General features: G+C 36.6%; 1 protein-coding gene across 1 annotated transcript in view; it reads right to left on the minus strand.

Moving 5' to 3' along the window:
- Positions 1–290: 290 nt before the first annotated feature.
- Positions 291–27,557, minus strand: part of LOC123234440 (lipase member J-like) — a 44,871-nt gene continuing 17,604 nt past the window's right edge. The window contains 9 exon segments of the mRNA XM_044660340.1: positions 291–524; positions 2,911–2,963; positions 4,511–4,601; positions 9,258–9,404; positions 12,946–13,085; positions 15,639–15,745; positions 16,369–16,567; positions 19,267–19,384; positions 19,584–19,697. Coding sequence (XP_044516275.1) covers positions 291–524; positions 2,911–2,963; positions 4,511–4,601; positions 9,258–9,404; positions 12,946–13,085; positions 15,639–15,745; positions 16,369–16,567; positions 19,267–19,384; positions 19,584–19,697 — 1,203 coding nt within the window.

Below are 27,557 nucleotides of genomic sequence, written 5' to 3' on the forward strand. Positions count from 1 at the left end.
TTAAATTTATTTTTAACAACAGTGTTACAAATATATTGGGGAAACTTCTTGCAGTAACAAAAAATTGGAGGGAATTTGAGCTGAGCTCCTAGTGATGGTGAACACAGCATCATTGATAGAAATCAATAGAAAACAAATGACATGGGTAAGGATGAAGATTATTTATTTCTGTTAGTGTATTTAAATGAAGTAAACAGACCCATTATCCCTCTAAGAATCATACCATAGAGAAGAAAATTAATCTAAACACCCATCCCTAGAAAAAAATGAAAGTGATTTCACCATCATCTTCATGAAGTTTCTTTCATCATCTTGATGATTTCATAGTAAATATCTTGAGGTGCATTAATGCCAAAAGTAAAACTGAAATGATTGTATTTAGGCAGAATCTTGTGGTAAATCAGGTTGGGGATTTGGGGGACTAAGATGGAGACATCTTCTGGGTCAGCCAAAATATCTCTTAGACCACTCCACAGGGCAGTTGGCACTTGCATGGTTGATAGGTTGTACCTTGGAGGAGTAGACTGCATGAACACAAAAGAGAGCAAATGTCTTCATAGAGAGCCAAAATACTGTTAAATTATTTCTATGGGTGAGTCAATTCTTTCAATGATTCATTAAAAGTGCTTCACATGCTTTTTCCTTTCTTCTAAATGGGACAGTCAAAACCCCAATCTATAATAGATTATATGGTTTAGATTTTTTTTAAAGAACAGTACTAGTATAATGGGGCCCAGAGAAACACAGGATTTCTTGGTAATTAATCTTTAATTCAAATAAAATATATAGACAGATTTTAAATGTATACATTCATATGTTTTGTAGGGATAGGTACATTTATAAACTATTCATATACATGATATAGTTTCATATTTAGATAGGATTCACATGTTCAGTCATTTATATTGATTTATTTCATCTATCTTTCCATATATCTGTATTTCTATCTACTTGTCTATATATATAAAAACCATACTCGCATACACTAATTCCAAGTAAGAGTAGGAATGAATCATTTTTTTTTATTTGTTCAGTAGATTAGAAGGTGAAGCGATGCTCTGGGCTCAGGGTTTTTTGATTTTGTCCAGGTATGTGGTGAAGTTTTCATGCCATCTCTATGAATAAGATAGATATTTGGACCCTAAAGAAGTCATAATTGACGTGGTTCAGAAGCTATAATTATCATCACCAAAGAATATTGGGATCATTCTGATGAGACAGAAAGTGGGCTGAATTTGGAGTCAGAAGACATGAAGTTAGAAGTTTGAATATTGATTTTCTGTTGACTATTTGTATGCCCTAAAGTAGTGATGGCAAACCTTTTAGAGACCAAATGTCCAAACTGCCACCCTGGAAGTAGCTCAAGCCCATTCATAGTTAAAACTCTAGCCACCAGAATTAATGTCATCCCCACCTCCCTTAGTGGGGAGGGGAGATGAGTTACCCACATGTGACAATAAGTAATAAATCAAGAACAAGGGACTGCCCTTTGGGCAGTCCAAAACAGTATTGAGGCTGCTGTTTGTCCACTGGAATTAGAGGTGGACCTCCAGGAAGTAACAAAAGCTGCTGTCTTTCAAATATGATGGTAAACTTCCTATTGAGGGAGTTTGCACTTTGAACTTGGTGCTGAAGGATCTCTGGTGAGACCTCAGGCGGCTTCCCCTCTGAATTGTCATGTGGGTAAGTTAGGCTGACTTCCTTTCGCCTACCTTGGCATTTCTAGAGTCTCTACCTCAAGGAGGCTTCTTTGCCTCTCTAATTGCTAAGGCCTTCTGGCTAGTAGCCTAGTTTAATTAATCTTTGAACTCTCACCTGGTCCAGACCAGAGTTTTTCTCTCTGTCTTTCCCTACTAATTGTAAATAAACTTCCATAAAAGCCATCCTGACTTAGGTCTATTTTTAATTATGGAATCAATCTAAATCTGATTGATTCCTGGTGACCACACCTTAAATATATATAAATTTCCACTCTTACACGCCACATGTGAGCCACCCTCCTACCCCAGATGGAGAGGGAGGAAGTGCTCCCATTAGGCTGCTGGGCAGAGGAATGGATGATGTGAAAAATGTCCTCAGGCATGGTAGAGAAGGGGAGGAGTGTAGCCACCTCTGCCATAGGTTTACCAACATGGCCCTAAGGCATAATGTTTAAAAGGCAAATCATTTAATGTCTGCTATGTGCCAGGAACTTTAATGCCTTTACTGAGAATCTTTCCTTAAATTTCCAAATCAGAGAGCTTTATAGCTAGAGAAACTTGAGATATCCAGTTGAGGGAGTCTTAATCTTTGAATGTGTTTTTGTGGGTTTTTTAATGTAGTTTTTAAAACTTATTTTGATAACTATTTTAATATGATTGGCCTTATTTGTAAAAGCATATGTCTTATTTTATACATTTGTCAGCCAATAGTAGAAAAGTATTAAGCACTTATGAAAGGCTGGAATTTTTTTTTAAAAAGGCAAAAACCCAGTACCTGCCTACCAGGAACTCACAGTCTAATGGGTGAGGCAAAGTATAAACAAGTGAGAAAGTACAAGTAAGAAAGAAACAAGATACAAAGTGGTGATGTTACAGGGAGGGACTTAGATTTAGGAAAACTTGGAAAAGCTTCTTGCAGAAAGGGGGACATCCCAGAAGGAGTCCTTTAGATTCCCTGACCTACTGAAGGAGTCCATGATACAAAATATGGTTAGATATTCTTGATCTAGAACGAATTTATTATTCTATAGATGAGAAAATTGAGACAATGAGATGCCAAATCAGTTTTCCAAGGACACAGAGCTAGTTACTTCTCAGAATCAGAATTAAAAATTAGGTATCATGACTGTCATCATTCATTTATGTAGTTTTTTTTTTCAGAAAATTTATTTCTTCAGAAATAAAACACAATTTCTTTCCAAAAAAGTACCTGATTATAGTGGGCCATGTTCTTTTTGGGATTCCCCCAGTCATAAGCTCTTACTGTTTCTGGAATTTCATTCAAAAGCTGAAATTGAAGCAAAAAAGAGTAAACATAGAAATTGGAAAAAATACCCATCCTTGAGATCAGATGATAAAAAAAAAACATTGTATCCAATCTGGGAAAATGAAAACAACTATACAATATTATTCTCCCTAAAATTAAAATAGAATAGAGAGTAACTGGGTCTTTTGATTTTGCTAAAGAATATATGTTGTCAGGCCTAAAGATGGGAGGTCTTAGGTTCAAATCCGGCCTCAGACACTTCCCAGCTGTGTGACCCTGGGCAAGTCACTTGACCCCCATTTCTAACCCTTACCACTCTTCCACCAAGGAGCCAATACAGAGAAGTTAAGGGTTTAAAAAAAATAAATTAAAAAAAAAAAGAATATATTTTGTATCAATGGCTACCACACTATCTCTTCTCCCAGATCTCTCCTGCCTCAATGCCTCTGGCTAGAAGGAGATACTTTCTAAGTAGAGAACTGATCTGGTTCTCATACTAGTTCAGCCTCAAAATGCAAAAATGGTAAGTGAAGTGTCTAGTGAAAGTTCTAGGCAACCAGGAACAAACAAAAAACATGGAACCACAAATCAAATACCCTAAGATCAGAAAATGTGTTTACTTTTATTTATATAAGGCATTCTAATAACAAGGTAACAAACAATTATTGAGATTGACTTAAGCTAAATGAGGGTCTAGTGATAAAAAAAGAATATATGTTGTAGGCTAGATGGGGAAAGTTCTGAGAGTGGGGTAGATCTTTAAGCCTCTTGGAGTTTGCCTGTATTCTGAGAATGTCAAATATGTAATATCTTAGAACAGGTAAACCAGTGTCCCTGGAGCTTGATGCCTTCTCAAATTGTTTCTTGACTTCTCTTCCTTTCCTGAGGACTCCATGAAGTTTAGGTATTTTCTGGGTATCCAGGGCTGTCATTGTTGAGTGAGGGGTAGCAGGTGAAATGTAAAAATGAAATTTTCCCTATACATCCAAACAGCACAATCTCCTTTTTCATAATATCTTCTAGCTCAGGACACCTATACAGTGAACAGATAATAACTTCCTGGTGATACTTAGAAAACTTGAAGTCCAGAAGTATTTGGAAAGGGTAACTAATTGATGCCATTCCTGAGCGTGGCACTTTGGTAACTATAGGTCCACTGATTCCAATCCTTGGACTAGTTTTTCTCATATGATCCCTGAGTTCTGCTGAAAATATGAAATATCCTCTTGATAAACATGATGAAAAGACTGGAATCCAAGAAAAGGAAATTACTTACTTCAAGCTTACTTTCCAATAGGGATACAACTTATATATAGAAAAGTCCAGTTAAACTGATCTGAGAAGGGGATTGAACCAAAAATAGAGTGTGAATCACAGAAGGCTTTCCCTGTGAGCCACCTACAGGGGACTCCAAGAAAATATATTGGACAGTTATGGGGTCTGAGACTTAGTAACTAGTTGTTTTTTTTTTTTTCATACTCTGTGGAGGCTTTTCAAGGAGTAGAAGGAAGAACAAAGGTCTTGAATCTGGGTGTCTGAAAACATTAGAGGGAAAATAGTACCTGATAATAATGGAAAATGTTCTGGGTGGATGTTCCTGCTGGTTGATGGGCCACATATACATCAATTCGACTCTAAGAGGAAAAAAACAATAAATTATTTTCTCCTCAAAGTCATCCCTGAGCCTCATGATACCATGGGCTTTGACCTTTGAAGGATGAGTCAATGGAGCTCAATATGGAGCAGATTATACTATATTGTAAAACTCTCAAGCACTATCTTTGCAAGAGACTGGGCTTCTTCAGAACAGGCTGACTAAGCTCAGAGATACTCACTCCCATTAGACTGACCACTTGGTTATAAACTCTGTGGCCACAGAAATCCATAGGACTAAGCTAAGCAAAATGCTGTGTGGGCAAATATATATGACACTGAAGAAAAGAAATATGAGAAAAGCTTGCGAAATAGATCATGGCTCCTCTGTTTCACACAGAAAATGTATGATGGTACTAAGGATATTTGAAGGGCCTGAAACATAAGTTCTTAAGAGGTATGAATAACAGTAAGAATACAAAAGAACAGCTATATACCCAAGTGGATAGAATATCATCTCTGAAAACATGAGGATCTGAGATCAAATTGGGATTCAGATACTTATTAGCTGTGTGACCCTAGGAAAATCATTTAACTCTGTTAACTTCAATTTCTCTATCTGGAAAATGAGCTAGAGAAGGAAATGGAAAACCACTATAGAATCTTTTCCAAGAAAACCTGAAATTAAGTTATAAAGAGTTGGCTATGACTTGTAAACAGCATGACCCAAGACAATGGAATAGGCCACAGTACAATTTTCAAATAGTACTCCCTACAACATAGGAATGCATCTAAATGTCAACATATAGGTAAAGTATTGGAAAAAAAGTCTTCCAAAATGAGGAGAAGTCAGGAAAAAACCCAACCCTGGGAAACTCAGTGACAAAGGACAAAAATTCAAGCTTAGAAGAGGACAGCAATGCAAAAAAGGAAAAAATCCTATGAAGTCTTAAAGAAAAATTTGAAAAGATATCAGTCCTAAAATGGATTCCTGAAAGAGCTCCAAAAGGGGATCAAAAATCAAGTAATAAAAGACTTGCAAGAGAAATTAGAAAAGAAAATGAAAGAAGAAATCAGCAGCTAAGAACAAAAACATGCTGAAGAAATCAGGTTTCTAAAAAAGGGAGTACAAAGCTCAAAGAAGAAAATTACTCACAAAAAATTAGCATTGGACAAATAGAAGCTAAGGACTCCATGAGGCATCAAGAAACAATAATATAAATTCAAAAGAATGAACAAATAGAAGAAAATGTGAACTACCTCATTGGAAAATTAGAAGAACAATTGACCTGGGATAGCCTAAGAATAATTTGGCTGCCTGGATCCTATGGTTAAAAAAAGAGCCTAGACAACCTATTGCAAAAAATTATTAGTGAGCTGAAAAAGCCTTTGACAAAATACAGCATCCATTCTTATTGAAAACCCTGGAAAGTATAGGAATAGAAGGAACTTCCCTAAAAACAATAAACAGTATATACCTAAAACCATCAACAAGCATCATATGCAATGGGGATAAATTAGAAGCCTTTCCAAAAAGATCAGGAGTGAAACAAGGATGCCCATTATCTCCTCTATTATTTAACATTGTACTAGAAACACTAGCAGTAGCAATTAGAGAAGAAAAAGAAATTGAGGGTATTAAAATAGGCAATGAGGAGACTAAGCTATCAGTCTTTGCAGATGATATGATGGTATACTTAAAAAATCCTAGAGAATCAACTAAGAAGCTGGTAGAAATAATCGACCACTTTAGCAAAGTTGCAGGATACAAACTAAATGCACATAAATCATCAGCATTTCTATACATTTCCAACACATTAGAGCAGCAAGAGGTAGAAAGAGAAACACCATTTAAAATCACCCTAGATAATATAAAATACTTAGGGATCTATCTACCAAAACAAACACAGGAATTATATGAAAACAACTACAAAACACTTTCCAAACAAGTAAAACTAGATCTAAACAATTGGAAAAAACATTCATTGCTCATGGGTAGGTCGAGCTAACATAATAAAAATGACAATTCTACCCAAATTAATTTACCTATTTAGTGCCATACCCATCAAACTACCAAAAAACTTTTTCACTGAATTAGGAAAAACTATAACAAAGTTCATTTGGAATAACAAAAGATCAAGAATATCAAGGGAAATAATGAAAAAAAACGTGAAGAAAGGGGGTCTAGCAGTACCAGATATTAAACTATACTATAAAGCAGCAGTCATCAAAACGGTATGGTACTGGCTAAAAGACAGAAGGGAGGATCAGTGCAATAGACTTGGGGTAAGTGACGTCAGCAAGACAGTATATGATAAACCCAAAGAGCCCAATTTTGGGGACAAAAATCCACTATTTGACAAAAACTGCTGGGAAATTTGGAAAACAATATGGTAGAGATTAGGTTTAGATCAACATCTCACACCCTACACCAAGGTAAATTCAGAATGGGAGAATGACTTGAATATAAAGAGGGAAATTATAAATAAGTTAAGTGAACACAGAATAGTATACTTGTCAGATCTCTGGGAAAGGAAAGATTTTAAAACCAAGCAAGAGTTAGAGAAAATTACAAAATGTAAAATAAATTATTTTGATTATATAAAACTAAAAAGCTTTTGTACAAACCAAAACAATGTAGCCAAGATCAGAAGGGAAACAATAAACTGGGGAAAAAAATCTTTATAATAAAAAACTCTGACAATGGTCTAATTACTCAAAATATAAGGAGTTAAATCAATTGTATAAAAAATCAAGCCATTCCCCAATTGATAAATAGGCAAGAGACATGAATAGGCAATTTTCAGGTAAAGAAATCAAAAGTATCAATAAGCACATGAGAAAGTGTTCTAAATCTCTAATAATTAGAGAAATGCAAATCAAAACAACTCTGAGGTATCACCTCACATGTAGCAGAATGGCTAAAATGAAAGAAGGGGAGAGTAATGAATGCTGGAAGGGATGTGGCAAAACTGGGACATTAATGCACTGCTGGTGGAGTTGTGAATTGATCCAACCATTCTGGATGGCAATTTGCAACTATGCTCAAAGGGCTATAAAAGAATGCCTGCCCTTTGATCCAGCCATACCATTGTTGGGTTTGTACCCCAAAGAGATCATAGATAAACAGACTTGTATGAAATTATTTATAGCCGTGCTTTTTGTGGTGGCAAAATACTGGAAAATGAGGGTATGCCCTTCAATTGGGGAATGGCTGAACAAATTGTGGTATATGCTGGTGATGGAATACTATTGTGCTCAAAGGAATAATAAACTGGAGGAATTCCATATGAACTGGAAAGACCTCCAGGAATTGATGCAGAGTGAAAGGAGCAGAGCCAGAAGAACATTGTACACAGAGACTGATATACTGTGGTAACATAGAATGTAATGGACTTCTGTACTAGCAGCAATGCAATGACCCAGGACAATTCTGAGGGATTTATGGAAAAGAACACTACCCACATTCAGAGGAAGAACAGCAGGGGAGGAAACACAGAAGAAAATCAACTGGTTGAATACATGGGTTGATGAGGACATGATTGGGGATCAAAAGTACCACACCAATGCAACTATCAACAATTTGGAAATAGGTCTTGAGTAATGACATGTTAAAACCAGTGGAAATGCATATCGACCTGGGGATGGGGAGGTCAGGGAGTGAAGGGGAAAGTAAGAACATAAATCATGTAACCATGTTAACTTTTCTAATATATAAATATTAATAAATGTTTAAAAAAATTATTAGTGAGAACATCCCTGATGGCCTTGATCAAGAAAGGAATATAGAATTTGAAAGAACCCATTGATCCTTAGAGACATGTATTTTAAAAGGGCTCCCCCAAGGTGTCTGCCATTGATCTGAAAAAAGAAAACAAGACTTCTTGAAAGCCATAAAAAGAAAAATAACTTTCTCTGTTGATCCTCTGTAAGACCCCAAAAGAGTTTCCATCAAAGAAGGATTCTGTGTACATGGTGAGAGCTTGAGATGTTTCTTAATATGTAGCATAGGAGATAAAGGCAAGACCTGAGACATTATTGGTCAATGGTTTTCCTGGATGGGGAAATGTTTCTACAAATGGTGGTCATATTCATATCCTTGATGGCTACAAAAAGTACAACTAACAGTAGGGGCTTCTGAGCTCTGATTTTGAGTGAGTGCTATACCTCAGAACACCTTGAACCTATATTGCCTTTTCTGGAAGAAGTTCCTCAGCGACTACATTTAAAAGATGAAAATAAGTGAATATAAGCAGGAACCTTTTGGTATATTCCTGTACACATCCAGCACTCTGAAATGGTGTAGTATTTTAGTGTCAGATTTGGAGCCAGAAACATTAAATGTTATTTAAGAAATAAGGAAGGTTAAAAGAATTAAAAAAGATAATATATGATATGGAAGGTGCCTCCCAATCCTTAGAATATTCCATAAATTGCTGGCTATTACTTGGTTTTTGAAAAGATGAAGAATAAATTAAGAGGATTAATAAGTAAAAGAGAAAGTCTTTGCACCAGCCTGGATTTGTCTATCTGGTGGAAAAAAAGTTTCTGGAGGTATCTGTGGCCTCTAAAATAAGTGATCTTAAAGGGCCATGATGGGTCAGAATTTGGAAGAGAAAAAACAAATAACAGCATCCCTCTCATGAAAGTGCGACATGGCACTAACACTTGAGAAAAGGAAAAAGAAACAATCATACCATGTTTAAGTTTTGTGGATCAAACCCAAATAAACTGAAGATGAGTCCACTACAGATGACTTCATTTATTTTATTGTTGCATACTTTGGTGGCCAGAAACTTGTTGTTGTCAGACTGGGCCAGAATGTCCTTGTCACCCAGTATGAGCTATGAAAAAAAACAAACAAAAAAAAATATCAGCCAGTGAGATGACGACAGTCTGCTGCAACAAACAGCCACTCCTCAGTGCCAGTACCATGAGGTACTCCATTCCCACTACCTTCCACTCTTTTTATTCCCTTTATTCATTTCTCATTATTTTTTCATGTTTACATGATTCATTTTCTCTCCCTCTCCTCTTCCCTCCCTTTCCCAGAGCCAACAAGCAATTCCAATGGGTTGTAAAAATTTTGTCACTTGATACCTATTTCCATATTATTCATTTTTGCTATAGAGCAATTTTCAAGGCCTAAACCCCAAATCACATGCCCATATATATACGCGATAAGTGATGTCATATGTATTCCTTTTACATTTCTATTTCCACAGTTTTTTCTCTCAACGAGGACAGCATTCTTTTACATAAATCTTTTAGGAGTGTCCTCACTGCCTTCCATTCTTGCCTGCATTGGTAAGAGGCATAAGGTGAAGGATCCTGAGTGGTATGGCCCATGAGAACCAAGAATCAGAATCTCATGGTTGGGCAACAACTGAAAAGGGTCAAAAAGCCCCTAAAGTGGTATCCCTTAAAACTGGCCATCTGGATCTTGACCTAGAAGTCAGTGTTATTAATATCCTCATCTGGCAGATGAAAAGACTGAGACAGAAAAAGAGGACACACAGCTAGTAAGTTCCTGTGGCATAATTTAAATTCAGGTCTTCCTGACTCAAAATACAACACCTTGGTGGTGTCCTGGACAAATAATCGATTTATAGAAAGGAAATCCAAATTTTAATCATTTGCAAAGTTTACAGCATAATATCAATGCTAGGCATGACTAACACCATTAACTAGTTTTGAGCTGTCTATTAAACCATGTTCTTCTTCCTATCATTTTGTCTTTTGCCTCATGGTGCCAAGAAGAATAAATCTAGGGAGCAGCTGGGTAGCTCAGTGGATTGAGAGTCAGGCCTAGGGACAGAAAATCCTGGGTTCAACTCTGGCCTCAGACACTTCCCGGCTGTGTGACCCTGGGCAAGTCACTTAACCCTCATTGCCCACCCTTACCACTCTTCTGCCTTGGAAATAATACACAGTATTGACTCTAAGATAGAAGGTAAGGGTTTAAAAAAGAAGAAATCTAATCTCTCTTCCAAATAACAAAATGTCAGAAACTTAAGAAGAGCTCTCCTGTGCCCTCTGCACTCCCTATATCCTCTGTTGCTTCTCTTCTCCAAAATGAACAATCTTAATCCCTAGACTCATGCTCATATATCACCACCAGCTGGTTCTTCATTGTTCCAATGCTGTCATCTGACCTCTCATTTCTCATGCACTGCACTAATTTTGGACTTCTTTGACTTGTCCATCAATGCCCCAACAGATTCATCACTGGGAAATCTCATTATCTGGTGAGCTCCAGGCCCCCTTGGTATTCACACCTCATAGATGTCTCTCTGATAGGAGAGTGGAGCCCAAAACTCCTCTGCCTAAGGAGAGAGGATGGGATAGACATCCCCTTAGTCTTCTCTTCATTTCCCTCCAGGCCGAGCTCAGTTTGGACTTTTGTTTCTCAACCTTAACCCCATAGCAGGGAGGGACTTCCCCCTCCCTTTTAGCTTTCTTGAGGACAACCTCTGTCTTTCTCCTTCCTATATGTGTCTCCAGTGGTTAGCACAGCAGCTGGCACACAGGAGATGCCTAATAACTTTCTTGACTATTGAATGTTAGAGAAGATAGTATGTGAACAGACTGAGTGTGTACAAAACGTGCTTGCAGAAAAGGACAACATCAGGTCCAGAATCTGTGTTTTCCTTGATCTACTGACTTTCTGGAGAAGTGAATTTCGAACAATGATTGTTGACAATATTCTGAAAATTACAACTACTGGAGTGGTGCCCAGATCTCTGAGTAGTTCAGTGAGTTGCTCAGTAGTTCTCAGTCAGTTTGTCTCAGAGGCAGGACCTGAACCCAAGACTTCCTGGTTTCAAGGTCAGCTTTCTTTTCACTCTGCCACAAGGCCAAAGTTATACACAGAAAGCAAGTGTAATAAACATACAAAATGAATGAAAGATCATGGGAGAATGAGCAAGTTCTATTGGCTGAGGGTTTCAGGGAAACTTCATATCAGCAGCAGAGTTTGAGCTGATCTTTTAGGGAAACTCAGAATTCCAAGACACAATTGAAGAGGGAGCACAGTTCAGATGTGGTGGATAGGTGGAGCTAAAAGGTCCCAGGTATCCCTTCCACACCGAGACTTTCCCCATCATGATTTCAATATATCTCAGTCAGCCTCAGAAATGCAATGGGAATTTTGGACTTTTAGAGAAACTGAGGATGACACAGAGAAGCTTAAAAATTCAAAAATACAAAAAAATGCATGTATAGCATTGTATAATAACAACATATTTTATCATTTAGTATCACAAACAAAATTTCGTTTCTTAAATTAAAATAAGAAAATAAAGTTTGTGAAAAGAATGTGAAAGCTAGCAGATGACACACAAAGGCTAGAAATGTTCAAATTCACCTACAGGTCATAGCTTGTGAGCAAATACTTAAACCAAATTTCACAAGATATGGCAAACATATCCTAAAAGAGATAGAAAAAGTGCACACTTCTTCTCTTGTATGAAAAGAGGGCCAAAAACTTTTACACAGATTTTTCAGATCCCAGGGACACTATACTCCTAACCCCTGGGATGTGGAAAGAATTCCTTTACTGTCTCTTTAGCTAGGGTTAAGAGGGAAAGATTTATCATTTAAATTTTAACACAATGACTAATTATCTAGTTCCTTCCTCAATCTGGCTCTAAGAGATTGCTCAGCTCCAACCACCCCATTCTACAGATTAGGAAACCAAGGCCCAGAGACAAAAAATGACTTGTCCAAATTTATATAGGCCCTAAACCTTAGCAACAGGATGAAGGCAGTCTTAAAGGTAAACAAGTTTCTAATAGACTTTGTGATATTTATCATTGCTTTAGAACATGAAGATTATGGAATAGTGATGATGTTGTAGTGCTCTGACCCAAAAAGTCAGTTTGCCCTGAAAAGTGCCCACATTTTCCTCTATCTTAACAAATTTGCATGGAGTACATTCCAAGTGATGGAAAAGTCTATTCTTGTGCTGGTCAGAAATTTTTCCACATTTTCCAATCAACGAGTCTACCTCTCCAAATTGTCTAGAAATATTATGCTAGTCCATGCCCACCTCATCTCTTCTAAGGAGTGTTATGTCCATGCAACCCTCCTCACACACATCTATTACTTCTAAATTCTAGCAGGGGAAATAAATCTCTTCACTATATAGCTGAAGGCTTATTTGGTTTTAAGGTTGAGAGTAGGAATCAGATAAAATGAACCCCAAGTTCTTTCTAACTTTGAATTTTTTATATTCTGAGACAGTAGGATCGATCTGGTTCTGAAGTAAACTGATTGGAACTATATTTGGGTTCACTCATGCTGAAAGGCACAAAAATAGTCAGGCCTATGCTCTACTTCCCTATTTAGCTGCTTTTCTCTTCATTTGCCCATGGAAATACATACCTTCAGCATTGGCTCAGGGATCTTGGAAAACAGTTGAACCAGGGAATTTTTTATATGCTGAATATAAAAAACTGGTGCTAAGGCATAAAAAGCTTTGACTTTTGGAGCCAGCTCTGGTAAGGTAGAGAATGCTATAAAAGCTGAAATGAAAAGGAGACTTCATTAGTCAAGATGATCTCAAAGTTCTTTCTAATTGTTAACTAGTACCCTGTGATTCTGTAAGCCAGAAGCTAAGGGACTGTTTAGCTCTTTGCAGAAGAGCCCTATAAATCATGCTAACCCTGGTCAATAAGACAATCAGAGAATTAAAGTATCTCTGAGCAGGCCCTAAAAATCCATCTAGTCCCACCCAGTCTGCAATCCCATCTTACTGGAATTGTATATATAAATACTTAAGCAACACACAGTTAGGGGACAAAGAAGGAATTTTGAGAAAGGGAGACAGAATAAGAATTAAAGGGTAAGAGGAAAGGGATAAAGGAATCATCATTAGAAATGTGGGCCAATTTGGAACTAGAAGGGCAAAGGGAGAAAATAAAGGAGGATTTGAGGTAAAGGATGTGAATAGGAGAGGTATTAGTTAAAGGAAATTGGACATCTGAAGAGGGATATGACAGAAAGAAAGAAAGAGGAGATACAGTAAGGATACAATAAGGAGAAACAGTAAGGAGAAATGGAGTAGATGGAAATGTACAACTAGTAACTAACATTGAGTCTAAATAGAATGAATTCACACATGGAAATAAAATGAATAGCAGGAAGGGTAAAAAAAAGGAATGACAATGTGCTATTTACATGAAACAATGAAAATGAGAGACAAAAGTGAAGGTAAGGGACTGAAGAAAAATATATTATGCCTCAGATAAAACAGAGAAGTCGGAGTAGCAGTCATGATATCTGACAAAGTTGGAGCTAAAATGGATATAATTGGAAGGGATGAACAGGGTAATAATATTATATTGGAGGGGTAGTATGGATAATGAAGCACTATCAAATATTGGATTATATGCACCAAGTTTTATAGCACCCAAATTTTAAAAGGAAAAATTAAATGAGGTACAGAATGAAAGAGACAACAAAATAAAAATACTAGCAGACTTTGTCTCCATCTCAGAACAAGATAAATCTACCCTCAAAAAATAAGAAAGAAATTAAGGAAATGAATAGAACCTTAGATAAGTTAAATAAGATAGCTATCTGGATAGCATCCATTCATCTACTGATAGTTAACAGTAGGTTTAAGCCTAAGCATACTCATAATCAAAACACAGTTTTTGGTAGGGCAACAATGGCTTTGAGAGAGTAAATATTCTGCAAAAGTCTTACTTTAGCATTCATATTAATATGGGGCAATCCTTAATCCATGAGGGATTTTGGCCCTGGAACAAAAGTTCCATTGGGTATGACCAACCTGGAAAGACTTGTTAAGAAAGAGTATGGTCCTGGCAACAGATTGTGCCTGCCATCTAAGGACCAATCTAGCAAAATATGGTCCTGGTAATATAAGTTAACTGCGAACCATGTTTGCTAAAGTGATAAAATTAAATGCTGATAGGAACATTGAGAAACACCTAATATTACATTGCTAGATCAGCTATGACTATTTGTTTTAAGAAAATAAGATTACAATATATATTAAGAGCTATAAAGCTGTTAATGCTCATTGATCTAGAGATCTTATTACTAGGATTAGTCCCTAAGGGCATTATTGAAAAGTTAAAAAGCTGTACATATATGAAAATATTCATGGAAGCTTGCTTTGTAATTGCAAAATAACTGAAAATAACACAAACACAATTAATGAGAAATGGCTGAATACATTGTGATATTTGAATATAATGGAATAGAGTATGTTATTGAAATGGCAAATATTCTAACTATGAAGAAAATAAGGGAAATATATGAAAGGATGAAAAGAAAATAAGAATATTACATGATTACATTAAAAAGCCACAAAATCAAGAGAAAAAAGTATTCAAGTAAAATAAATCCAAAAGGGAACTCAAAATCAGATGATATCTATATTAGCATACATATATAATTTATATACTTTAAACAAATTATAAACAATGTGCAATTTGTAGTTTTGCACATAATATTTTTATACATTTGTTTAGCTAAATATTTGCATTGGTAGTGGTGGTTGCTAAGTATAAATATATATACATATATTTAAACTTAAGGGAAACATGGAGGAAGTCAAGTATTTAATGTTTTTCATCTAGAAAAAGCATTAGACTTATTTTTAGCCCCAGAAGACACAAAAGACAACTAGGAGTCTTTGGTCATCTGTTTTCCATTTGAAGTTGTATACTTTCAGGAAAAAGAATTTGCTGCCTTCTGAGTAATTCAATTCCCCCTTAGTGAGGTCTCTTTTTTAGGAAGTTTCCCTAGCTTACTTAATTTGCCTTTCTATGGTTACTGCACTTTGCTTCTTCTTCTTTCTTCTGAGGGCAAGATGAATAAATTTTCCCTTCTGAACAGTAAAGACCTCCAAAAACCTAAAGAAAGTGTCAGTATTTCCTGTCCTTCCCATCTCCTGAAACTTCCATTTTCCTCCATTTTCTCTCCTGCAGGCTCACAATGAGTACTCAATTATAGATGCCATTATTGTTTCTAGACACAAAAATACTTGGTCTTCATAAGGGCGGGCTAAGCTGGAAATTCTCAGATCCCAGTCAGTCTGACCATACCAATAAGGGTTCCTTGAGAATGGCCCACATAATATATCTTCTGTCCAGTGTTTTCCACAACATAGTCAATAGAGGCTGGAAGGTCATATCTTGCCATTTCATCAAAGCTGCCAAAAAACAACAATGAAGTCAGGGTTCTGAAGTCAACATATTACTAACATCCTTTCTTTGTCCTAGGTGAATAGAGAACCAAATTCTTATTCTTCAGACATTTCTATCTGTAGTGGCTCTGCAGATGTACTAAATTCATGTCAGCCATTTTCCCCAGTATAGCAAGAAGGAAACAAAATTGTCACTGGGAAATATTTAGTAAAATAAATAGAAATATAATGGAACAGAGATAATGTTAATATGTAGTTTCTGACTCTACTACTCTTTGAGTTTCATGCCACTGATCTAAAGCTTTATTTGAAATAAAACCAAGTTGTCACAGAAAAGCAGAGACTTGGATAAAATATCAATAAGGTTGGGTGATTACACAAATCAAAACTTTGAAAAAATTGTCATTGATTTAAGCTAAATAAAGATGAGATTTCATCCCTTTCTGCTATTTGATTGCAAGATCAAAGGTACATAAAGCCAGCTGTGTGACCCTGGGCAAGTCACTTGACCCTCATTGCCTACCCTTACCACTCTTCTGCCTTGGAGCCAATACACAGTATTGACTCCAAGATGGAAGGTAAGGGTTAAAAAAAAAGGTACATAAAGCCTGTATTTGAGTTTTCTCTACCTGAAAGCCCAGTACTCTGAAGAATTTGTTGACAAAGTTGTATGTTTCAGAGAATAGGTGTTTCCCCGACTGTTTCCCATCCACACATCAAAACCTGCATCTGCTAGAATGAAGGCCAGGCTGTTGTTGGGAAGATTGGAGACCCAGGAGGCAGATGATGCCCACAAACCATGCTGCAAAAACACAACAGGTCTCTGACCTGAAAGGAAAATACAGTGAATATTCACAACCAAATTTCTGTCATATCAACACTGAAAAACACTTCTAGGACCTGTGGATTTTAGATTTCCAGATCATAGGACCTCAGAGAAATGTGCATAGCAAGCCATCAGAAAAAAAAAATTGGACCTGTTTTTTAAAAAAAGAATGTTTCCATACTATTTGTCAAAATCTTCTGGGGAAATCTGGAAAATGGGAACAGAAGATAAACCAATATCCCACACAATATGTCAAGATAAGGTCAAAATGGGCACATGATTTAGACAATAGAGGGTGACAACATAAGCCAATTATGAGAACATGGAATAGTTTACATGTCACTTCTATGAATAAGAGGAAAATCTGCAATAGAAAGAGACCAGTATGTGATATAAACATGGAACATGTCAATGTTATTAAATTATAAAGTTTTTACACAAAAAAATCAATGAAACGAAGAAAAGGAAAGGAAAAAAATATAAAAATGTTATAATATGTTTTTCTGATAAAGACCTCATTAATATAGAGAACTCTGACATTTATAAGACTACAAATCATTGCAAAATTGATAATTGTTCAAAAGATATGAACAGGCAGTTTTCAGATGAAAAATGAAAGCTAGCTTTAAGAATATTTCCTGTCTTCTGCATTTCCAAATGGGGCAGTTTCCCTTAGTTTGATTGTTAACACCATTCAATCCAATGTTCTCTTATGAATGAGGCATGTTGGGTTGCTTTCACCAACTCAGAAGCAAATATATGGAAATCAATAACTGCCCAGGTAGATATTGTCACATTTTTTTGTGTAAATGAAGTGACCAAGAAGAATTTCCTCTAAAATTCTTGTCATATGAAGATTAAATGTATAATAAATCCAAGTTTCTACATTTGGAATTAGAAGGGGCTTTTGGGAATAGCTTGATGAAAATAATGATAGTAATTTGATAGAGTTTATCTAATTTGAATTTTATTACTCTTTAAGGTAAATAATCTTATTACTCACTTTTTGTAGAAGAGGAAACTGAAGCTGAAAAAGGTTAAGTGATGTAAAAGGGGAAACATTATGGTTGGACTAGATATTAATATTTAAAGGTGTAGTCACCAAGAAACTGAATAAATACCAATTCCTAAAATGATTTTAGTAATTTATTTTCAAAATTTAGAAGAGAGTGGAAGTAGAGAGATGAGAAGAGGGTAGAGTAAGAGTTCTAACTTAACAAACTAGATTTGTATTCAGGTCTGGGCTTTACTCTGGCAGGGCTCCAGAGGCCCAGCCAGAGAACCTAGAAGTCAATTAACAAGGGGTTTAGTCATGAGGGCTTCTCCCAATCAAGGGCCCCTCTGCAGGTTAAGGTAGCCAGCCTTCTTCAGTCACCACATGTAGTTCTAAGGGAAAGATTTAAGAACAGTCTCACCAAGGTCTCAGGGTCCACGTCCAGCCTTCCTCCAGGTCCAAGACATGAACAACAAGAAGCCAAAATGGCTGAGCCCTGGAAGTTCTCTTAATTTATCCAGGCTATTTCTTTCTTCACTTCCTGTGCCTTCCTCTTAGTTTACATGTCCAATCACAACAGACACTTTTCTTAGGACTGCCTAGGGGGCAGTCAGTCAATTCTGATTCATCACCCATTTTTGCACATGTGGGTCACAGACTTCCCCACTTAAAAATTAAGTGGAGTTGTTTACACTTTTAGTGATTAGATTTAAGAATGGGCAAGGTAGATTTAGTCTCATTATCACATAGACTTGCCCAAAATCATACAGTTATTAAGTATCTAAGGAAGGATTCACACTCAGCTCCATGCTGACTCTCAATCCAAATAGCCATTATACTATCCAGCTACCCTATTTTAAAGGCAACAGAAATAAGAGATAGAGAATAGAAGGGACTTGTTTAAAGATGCTTAACTTGTTACTGGTGAGGCTAAGATTAGAAGTATAGTTCTCTGACATACCAGGCATAATTGGCAGGATGAGAGAATTCTTTCTGCCTACCACATCTTCCATTTAGTTAAAGACCACAGCACTCAGGATCTAAAAAGGATCTAAAAGAAACTCAGTAGAGGCTTTCATTGAAACAAACCACTCAGCCAGTAGCAGCTCTGTTTTCAGTTGTCTCTCCATGAGTATCTTCAGACAATCAGATGCCTGGCTCTAAACTTGGTGTTTTAGACTATCCAATAAATTATATATGCTCCTAAAGAACCATTGGGAAGAGCCAAGAATTGGTCAACAGAAGACATATCAGCCACTATTCCTGAGAGAATCCAGGAGGACTTCCTGAAGAATCAACATTCCCCATGATTTGGGCAGTCACCTACCATTCATTCACTTGAATCTAATTGCCAAATATTTCAGTGACTAATATTTCCTAGAAATTGATGAATCTGATTCTCTCAGAAAATAAGGTTTCTAACCATTTTCCCTTCTTCAGTTCACTTCAAAATCCTTCTCCTGATTTGGGTTTCCCTGAAGGGAAGAAAAGGAATTCAGTTGAGAAATATTTATTGTTTTAAGAATGGAGGTCAAAAGTGGAAGGGATCTTAATTATCTACCATGAATCTCCCACTGGAAAGATGAGAATAGAGAGGTCCTGACAATGATAGTTTGCCTAAGATCACATAGCTAGGAAACAATAGAACTGGGATTCCAAACTAGATACTTGTCTTCCAAACCTGAATCTTTTTGACTTAACACATACCTGATACTTTATTGCCTGCTCTTCCATATGGAATTCTGTGAAGGGTAAGGATATATGAATCTGCAGTTTCAACTTCATGCTCTTCAAGTGGATATTTCCAGTTGCGAATGATCTCACTCTGGTTGGAGAAAAGCTGTGCTTAATCAAGGTTATTGGCACATTCATTTTAATGGTTATAAACATATTATCTTATTTCCTAAATAAACATGTGACTACTGTTGTGTGATGATGATCAAACTCTTAACCATTTAAGCATTTGGAATCTTAGATTCACTGATGAGTTGAGTGTTATTTTTCCTAGTAAGAATAAAACTTACGACATTTAATAGAACTTCAGGATTCATAGGACTTTCAAGATCATGGAAGCTAAATTCTTTTTCTAGTGCGTTGATCATAAATGTTGCCATGACAAGACTCCACATTTTTTCCACCTGCAAAATGAGAATTAATGGCATTCCATAAACATTGAAAAGTAAAATGATCTTAGAAGTATAGATTGAAAAGATCAAACTGATGATAGAAAACAATAATTTCTTTATAATTGTAAACTAAGACACAAAAAGGAATACTTACAGGCATCAGGGTTGAATCATTGGATAAAAATGTTTGAAGAGTAGAAATGAAAAGTGGATGATCACATAGGAGACTCTCCAGGAAATAAGGAAGAAGTAAGAAAAGGGGCATAAGTAGATGGACTGACCATGATGAGAAAGACGAATTAAATATACCAAATGACATTGAGAGGAAATGAAGCATTGCATATGAGAGAATACAGAATACACTATTCATGTCATTAACAAGGTGAATCCTTTGAAAAATGTGTGTTGGGAGAGAAGTGGTTAAGAAAGGAAGTTTAAAGAGGAAAAAAAAAAGTTTGAAAAGTTGTTGTGGGGAGTGTGATAGAAAGATAATCTGGACGGATCTGGGGGCTTCACCACTAGTATTCATTGCCATGGATTCTGAATGGAAAGGCTTGTTTTGGGGCAAATCCAAGGCTGGGAGTTGGAAATATATGCACAGAGACTGAGGAATTTAATCAAAGGCTTCGAGGATAGATGGTGGTGAAAATGGACCTTGTTAACCAAAGGATCAATGTTTTGAAAAGAGGAAAGTGATCTTAGATTAGAGACTTGGGGCTATAAAAGCAAAGAGACTTTCTTGCTTTCCTTGTGACTGGAAAGTCACAATGAGAATAAAGTGAAAGGTTCAGGAGGGTTGAGGAAGGGAAACAAAAAGGTAAGACACTACAATTTAAAGAAGGAGTTTAAGAGTTTGGTTTTGGTAAGTACAAAGGCATAGCCATCTATCCTTTATGAAAAGAAGATATCTGAACAGAAAAGCTGATGTTCAAATACAAGACTCAAGAGAAGTATAAAAAGGCAAATAGGAAAGAAAAAGCTTAAGAGATTCAATGAATCAAGCTATTTTCATTCCTATATGGGAAGATGATACTTATAACTCATAAGAATTTAATCATCATTAGGGTGCTTAGAAGGAATATAAATAGACAGGGGATCAGGAATAAGTGGAGTATGATGATATGACATCCAAAAAAAAATGAATGAGTAAAAAGAGAATTGCACTGAAAGAAGAGGGAAGGGAAAGCTAAAGTGAATCAAATTATCTCACCTGAATAGGTACAAAAAAGATATTACAATGGAGAGTGATTATAGGCAATACTTAAATTGTAATCTCATCTAAATTGATTCAGAGAGGGAATACCATCCATACTCATTTGGGTACAGAAATGTATCTTATCCTGTAGGGAAGTGGGGAAGAATAATTAAAGGGGATGATCCTAATAGAAGGGAGGGTGATTTTGGAGAGAGAGACTGTTCAGAAGCAAAACACTTGGAAGGAGGAATAGCATGAAAGGAGAGACAAAGAACAGGTCTAAAGTGGGGAAATTGAGAGGAGGAGAATACACAGTTAGTAATTATAACTGTGAATGTGAATGGGGTAAAACACCCATGAAACATGTGGATAGATTGAAAATAAGAATCCTAAAATATGTTGCTTATAAGAAACACATTTGAAGCAGGGTGACACATACAGAATAAAATTAAGGGTCTGGAACAGAATCTATTATGCTTCAGCCAATGAAAAAAAGAGCAGGGGTAGAAGTCCTAATTTCAGATAAACTAAAGAAAATTACATCCTGATAAAAGGTCTCATAAACAATGAAGTGATATCAATACCAAACATCTATGCACCAAATGGTATAGTATCCAGATTTTTAGAGGAGAAATTAAGTGAGAGAAGTTAAGAAATAGATAACAAAATTATGATAGTGGGAGATCTCAACTTTCCCTTCTCCAAACTATGTAATTAATTATATAATTAAAAAATATATACAGAGTTCAGAATGTGAATGGAATTTTAGCATTATTAGATTCAATTAATCTCTGGAGAAAATAGAATGGGATTAGAAAATAATATACCTTCTTCTCAGTAGTAAATGATATCTACAGAATCATCCAGTTATACCACTGTTGGGTTTGGACCCCAAAGAGACAATAAGGAAAAAGACTTATACAAAATATTTATAGCCACGCTCTTTGTGGTGGCAAAAAATTGGGTGTCTATTGATTGCTGAACAAATTGTGGTATCTGATGGTAATGGAATACTATTGCGCTGAAAGGAATAATGAACTAGAGGATTTCTATGTGAACTGGAAAGAACTCCAAGAATTGATGAAGAATGAAAGGAGAAGAAGCAGGAGAACATTGTACACAGAAACTGATATATTGTGGCACAGTCAAATGTAACTGACTTTTCTACTAGTAGTAATGCAAGGATTCAGGACAATCCAGGGGACCTTCTGAGAAAGAAGACTATCCACATCCAGAGAAAGAACTGTGGGATCAGAAAGGCAGAAGAAAAACACATGATTAATCACATGGTTCCATGGGGATATGATTGGGGTTTTGGCATTAAAAGATCACTTTATTGAAAATATGAATAATAGGTAAATAACTTTTGAACAATGATACATGTACAACCCAGTGGAACTGCTTGTCATCTAAAGGAAGGGGCAGGGAAGAGGGGTGGGAAAAATCATGAATCATGTAACCATGGGAAAATATTGTGAATAAACAAATAAATTATTTTTTAAAAAAGAAAATAAAAATTGCTCATGTGTAGGACATAAATACCTCACAAATAAATTCAAAAAAGCAGAAAAAATAAAAACATCCTTTCCAAATCATAATTAAATGAAAATTATAATCAATAATGAGCCATGAAAAGACAAATTAAAAATTAACTGGAAACTAAATAATACAATTCTTAAGAATGGATTTCTCAATGAACAAATCATTGAAATAATCAGATTTAATTATTTTCTTTAAAGCAAATTCTACAAAACTCATTAGATATTTTTATCAGTTCTACAAACTTTGATTATATGACTTTTGTTTCTATAATTAGAACCCAGTAATGACAGAAAAAAAAGTACCTTGCAGGTTTTTTTCCTCTTTTCCTATAACCAAATCTCCCACTGAAAACCTAAAGAGAGGGGGTAAATCCTATTTATTGGGAAAACTACTTCAATTATGAAATTTCATTCATCTTTCCCAGAAAATGAAATCTTTAACTGTAGCATTTTAGCAGTCTTTCTGGCAGGCTGCATTTTTCTTCTTAAAAATCTTTTAAGGTTATACAGGACTCCTCAAGAAGACATAAAAACAAATCCAGAGGAACAAAGGGACCACACAACAGGGCGCACCATTAGAGGTACATGGAATCAGGGCATTTCCATGCTATAAAGGGGTGAAACAGCTCTCACTAAAACGCGAGCTGAGCAACTCCCTCCCCCACCCCACACCACCTACAGTGTCAAAGCCAGCACACAAGAGTTAGAGCAAGTTTGGGGCACAGATTAAGTCCTTGGCAGCTACCTGGGGTCACCAGGGCCAGCTCCTGAGAGCAGCAAGACTTCGACCCCAAGAGGCTAAAGAACACGCACGGACTTTGAACGCAGACCCTGAGTGCAGGCACAAATGCAGGCAGGGACACAAGCCCAGATTGGAATCCTGAGCACAGGCAAGGACTTGGATCTTGAGCTCAGGCACAGACCTTGAGTGGGTACCCAGTGCAAAAGGGGTTCACAACTGTGGAAGCAATGCCCTGAGACTGTTAAAGGAGCCTCGGGCAGAGGAACAAGTAAGGGAACCATCAGGAGGCTTGACCCTGAGAACAACTGAGACTTCAGGAGCCTAAAGAGGTCAGACAGACCCTGAGTGTGAGGATAAAACTGAGAGGGCACAGGGCTAACAATGGCAAGCCAGAAACAAGAACCCCCAAAGAGAAATATCATCAAAAAGAAATCTGTAACACTCAATAACTTTTACACAGATAAAATCCAGACAAAAGAGCAAACAGCGGAGGAGAACAAACAAGTAATCATATCCAAACATTCCCAAAATAATGAAAACTGGCCTCAAGCTATTGAAGAGTTCAAATCTGAGATGATGAGAAAGATGAAAGAGATTTGGCGAGAGAAGTGGGAAATAGCTCAAAAGGAAATAAACAGGTTAGAAGACAGAAACTCCCAATTGGAGAAAGATGCCCCAAAATCAAACAAAATGGTAAGCAAATTGGAAACCAAAATCTGGCAAGAAAATAACAGTTTAAAAGGCAGAATTTTGCAATTGGAAAGTGAGGCTCAGAAATCAAATGAACTGATAAGTAAATTGAACACCAGAAATGACCAGATTGAAAAGGAAAACCAAAAGATCATAGCTGAAAACGAGTCCCTAAAGGCTAGAATTGTGCAATTAGAAGCTAATGATCTCTCAAGACAGCAAGAACCAATAAAACAAAGTCAAAAGACTGATAAAATAGAAGGAAACATGAAATATCTGAATGAGAAAGTGACAGACCAAGAAAACAGGTCTACAAGAGACAATATAAGAATCATTGGTCTTCCTGAAAAAGCAGAAATTAATAGAAATTTGGACTCCATACTAAAAGAAATTATTCAGCAAAATTGCCCTGAAGTTCTACAACAAGAGGGCAATATAGACATTGAAAGGATCCATAGATCACCCTCTACACTAGACCCTGAAAAGACAACCCCAAGGAATATAATAGCCAAATTCAAGAGCTTCCAAGTAAAAGAAAAAAAATTTAGAAGAAGCCAGAAAGAGACAATTCAGATATCAGGGAGCAACAATCAGGATCATACAGGATCTGGCAGCCTCCATGCTAAAAGACTGTAAGGCTTGGAATATGATATTCAGAAAGGCAAGAGAACTGGGTCTACAACCAAGGATCACCTACCCATCAAAACTAACCATATACTTCCTAGGGAAAGTTTGGGCATTCAACAAGATAGAAGATTTCCAAGTATTTGCACAGAAAAGACCAGGGCTAAATGGAAAGTTCGATATCCAACCACAAAAATCAAGAGAAACATGAAAAGGTAATTAAGAAACAGAGGGGAAAGAAAGAAAACCCGAATTTTTTTTTAAATTTGCCTCTTTAAGGGCTTCAATATGGTCTAATTATTGGTATTCCTAAGTGGAGAAATGTTATGTATAATTCTCTCTAAGGAACTCTATTCACTATTATAGTATTCACTATTGAAGTAATTAGAAGAATTATTCACAGGGAGAGGTTGGAATACTAAATGGTCTAAGATGATATGGGGGTGGGAAAGAGGGAGGTGAATAGTAGAGGACACCAAGAGAAACTTGAATGAATAAGAACAATAGGATAATCTATTAAATACAAAGAAGGCATGGGAAGGGGAAGGGATGAATAATATTATAAGAAGGAGAGGAAGAGAGAATTAAGAGGTAATAGTTAAACCTTACTCTCAGTGTAATTAACCCTGAGAGGGAAGAGTAACTTTATCCATTGGGATGTAAAACTCTATCTAACCCTACTGAGAAAGTCAGAAGGGATAAACCAAGGGAATCATGGAAGGGGGGAGATCATAAAAGGGAGGGGGGAAGAAGGGGAAGAGAATTCATTAGGCCTTAAAAATAAATAGAGGGGAATAATAAGGGAGGGGGTAGAAAGGGTAGCAAATCAAGGGAGGGGACAAAGGTTACAGGCATAAAGCGAACCACTGGTTTAAAAGGAAATAGCATAAGAAGAAAGGGTAGAACTAGGAGAGGATACCAAAATGTTGGCGAATATACAACTGATAATTATAACTTTGAATGTGAATGGGTTGTACTCACCCATAAAAAGGAAGCAAATAGCAGAGTGGAATAGAAACCAAAATTCTACCGTATGTTGTCTACAAGAATCACATATGGGCTTCCGGGTTAAGATGGCGGCAGAGTAAGAAGCAGCTCTTAACCTCTCCTGACGGAAACACACAAAACTCCTCAAGGGGACATAAAAACAAGTCCAGACGAACGGAGGAACCCCACAACAGGGCACAGCGTGGAAGAGAAAATCTAGACAACCGAGCAAACAGAGGAGGAGAACAAACATGCATCCAGACCCTCCTCAAATAAGGAAAACTCCTCACAAGCTATGGAAGAGTTCAAAACTGAGATTTTGAGGAAAATGGAAGAGATCTGGCAAGAAAATAAAAGTTTAAAAGGTAGAATCTTACAACTGGAAAGTGAGGCTCAGAAACCAAATGAACTGATAAGCAAATTGAACACCAGAAATGACCAGATTGAAAAGGAATACCAGAAGCTTATAGCCGAAAACCAAAAGATCATAGCGGAAAACCGAAAGATTATAGTTGAAAACCAGTCCCTAAAGGCTAGAATTGAGCAGCTAGAAGCTAATGATCTCTCAAGACAACAAGAACAAATAAAACAAAATCAAAAGACTGAAAAAATAGAAGGAAATATGAAATATCTCAATGAGAGAGTGACAGACCAAGAAAACCGGTCTAGAAGAGACAATTTGAGAATAATTGGTCTTCCAGAAAAACCAGAAATTAATAGAAACCTGGACTCCGTACTAAAAGAAATTATTCAGCAAAATTGCCCTGAAGTCCTACAACAAGAGGGCAATATAGACATCGAAAGGATTCATAGAACACCCACTACATTCGATCCAGAGAAGAAAACGGTTAGAAATATTATTGCCAAATTCAAAAGCTTTCAAGCAAAAGAAAAAATCTTACAAGAAGCCAGAAAGAGACAATTCAAATATCAAGGAGCACCAATCAGGATCACACAGGATCTGGCAGCCTCCACGCTAAAAGATCGCAAGGCTTGGAATACGATATTCAGAAAGGCAAGAGAGCTGGGCCTGCAACCACGGATCAACTACCCATCAAAATTGACTATATATTTCCAGGGGAAAGTATGGGCATTCAACAAAATGGAAGAATTCCAGGTATTTGCACAGAAAAGACCAGGGCTAAATGGAAAGTTTGATATCCAACCACAAAAATCAAGAGAAACATGAAAAGGTAAATAAGATACAGAGGGGAAAGAAAGAAAACTTATAATTTTTAAATTTGCCTTTTTAAGGGCCTCAGTGAGATCTAATTATCTGTATTCCTATGTAGAGAAATGTTATGTTTAATTCTCTGTAGTGAACTCTATTCACTATTATAATATTCACTATTATAGTAATCAGAAGAATAATTAGCAGGGTGAGGATGGAACACTAAATAATCTAAGATGGCATGGGGGATGGGAAAGAGGGGGTGAATAGCAGGGGACACCAAGAGAAACTTGAGTGAATAAGAAAATAGGATATTCTATTACACACAAAGAGGGCATGGGAGGGAGAGGGGACAAATACTATTATAAGAAGGAGAAGAAGAGAGCATAAAGAGGTAATAATCAAACCTTACTCTTAGTGTAATCAACCCGGAGAGGGAAGAGTAGCTTTATTATCCATTGCGATATAAAACTCTTATCTAACCCTTCTGAGAAAGTTAAAAGGGATAAACCAAGGGAAGCAGGGGAGTGGGGAGGTCAAAAAAAGGGAGGGGAGAAGAGGGAGGGAATTCATAAGGCCTTTAAAAACAAAAAGAGGTGGAAAATAAGGGAGGGGGTAGAAAGGGAAGTTAATCAAGGGAGGGGATAAGGGATAGGGTCTTAATAGCAAACCACTGATTTAAAAGGAAAAAGTATAAGGAAAAAGGGGGTAGGAAGAGGGGAGGATTCGAAAATGTCAGCAAATGCACAACTGATGATTATAACTCTGAATGTAAATGGGATGAACTCGCTCATAAAACAGAAGCAAATAGCAGAGTGGTTTAGAAACCAAAATCCCACCATATGTTGTCTACAAGAAACACATATGAGGCGGGTGGACATACACAAGTTTAAAGTTCAGGGTTTGAGCAAAATCTTTTGGG

This window comes from Gracilinanus agilis, chromosome 2 (assembly GCF_016433145.1).
Source record: "Gracilinanus agilis isolate LMUSP501 chromosome 2, AgileGrace, whole genome shotgun sequence".
NCBI classification, from domain to species: domain Eukaryota; kingdom Metazoa; phylum Chordata; class Mammalia; order Didelphimorphia; family Didelphidae; genus Gracilinanus; species Gracilinanus agilis.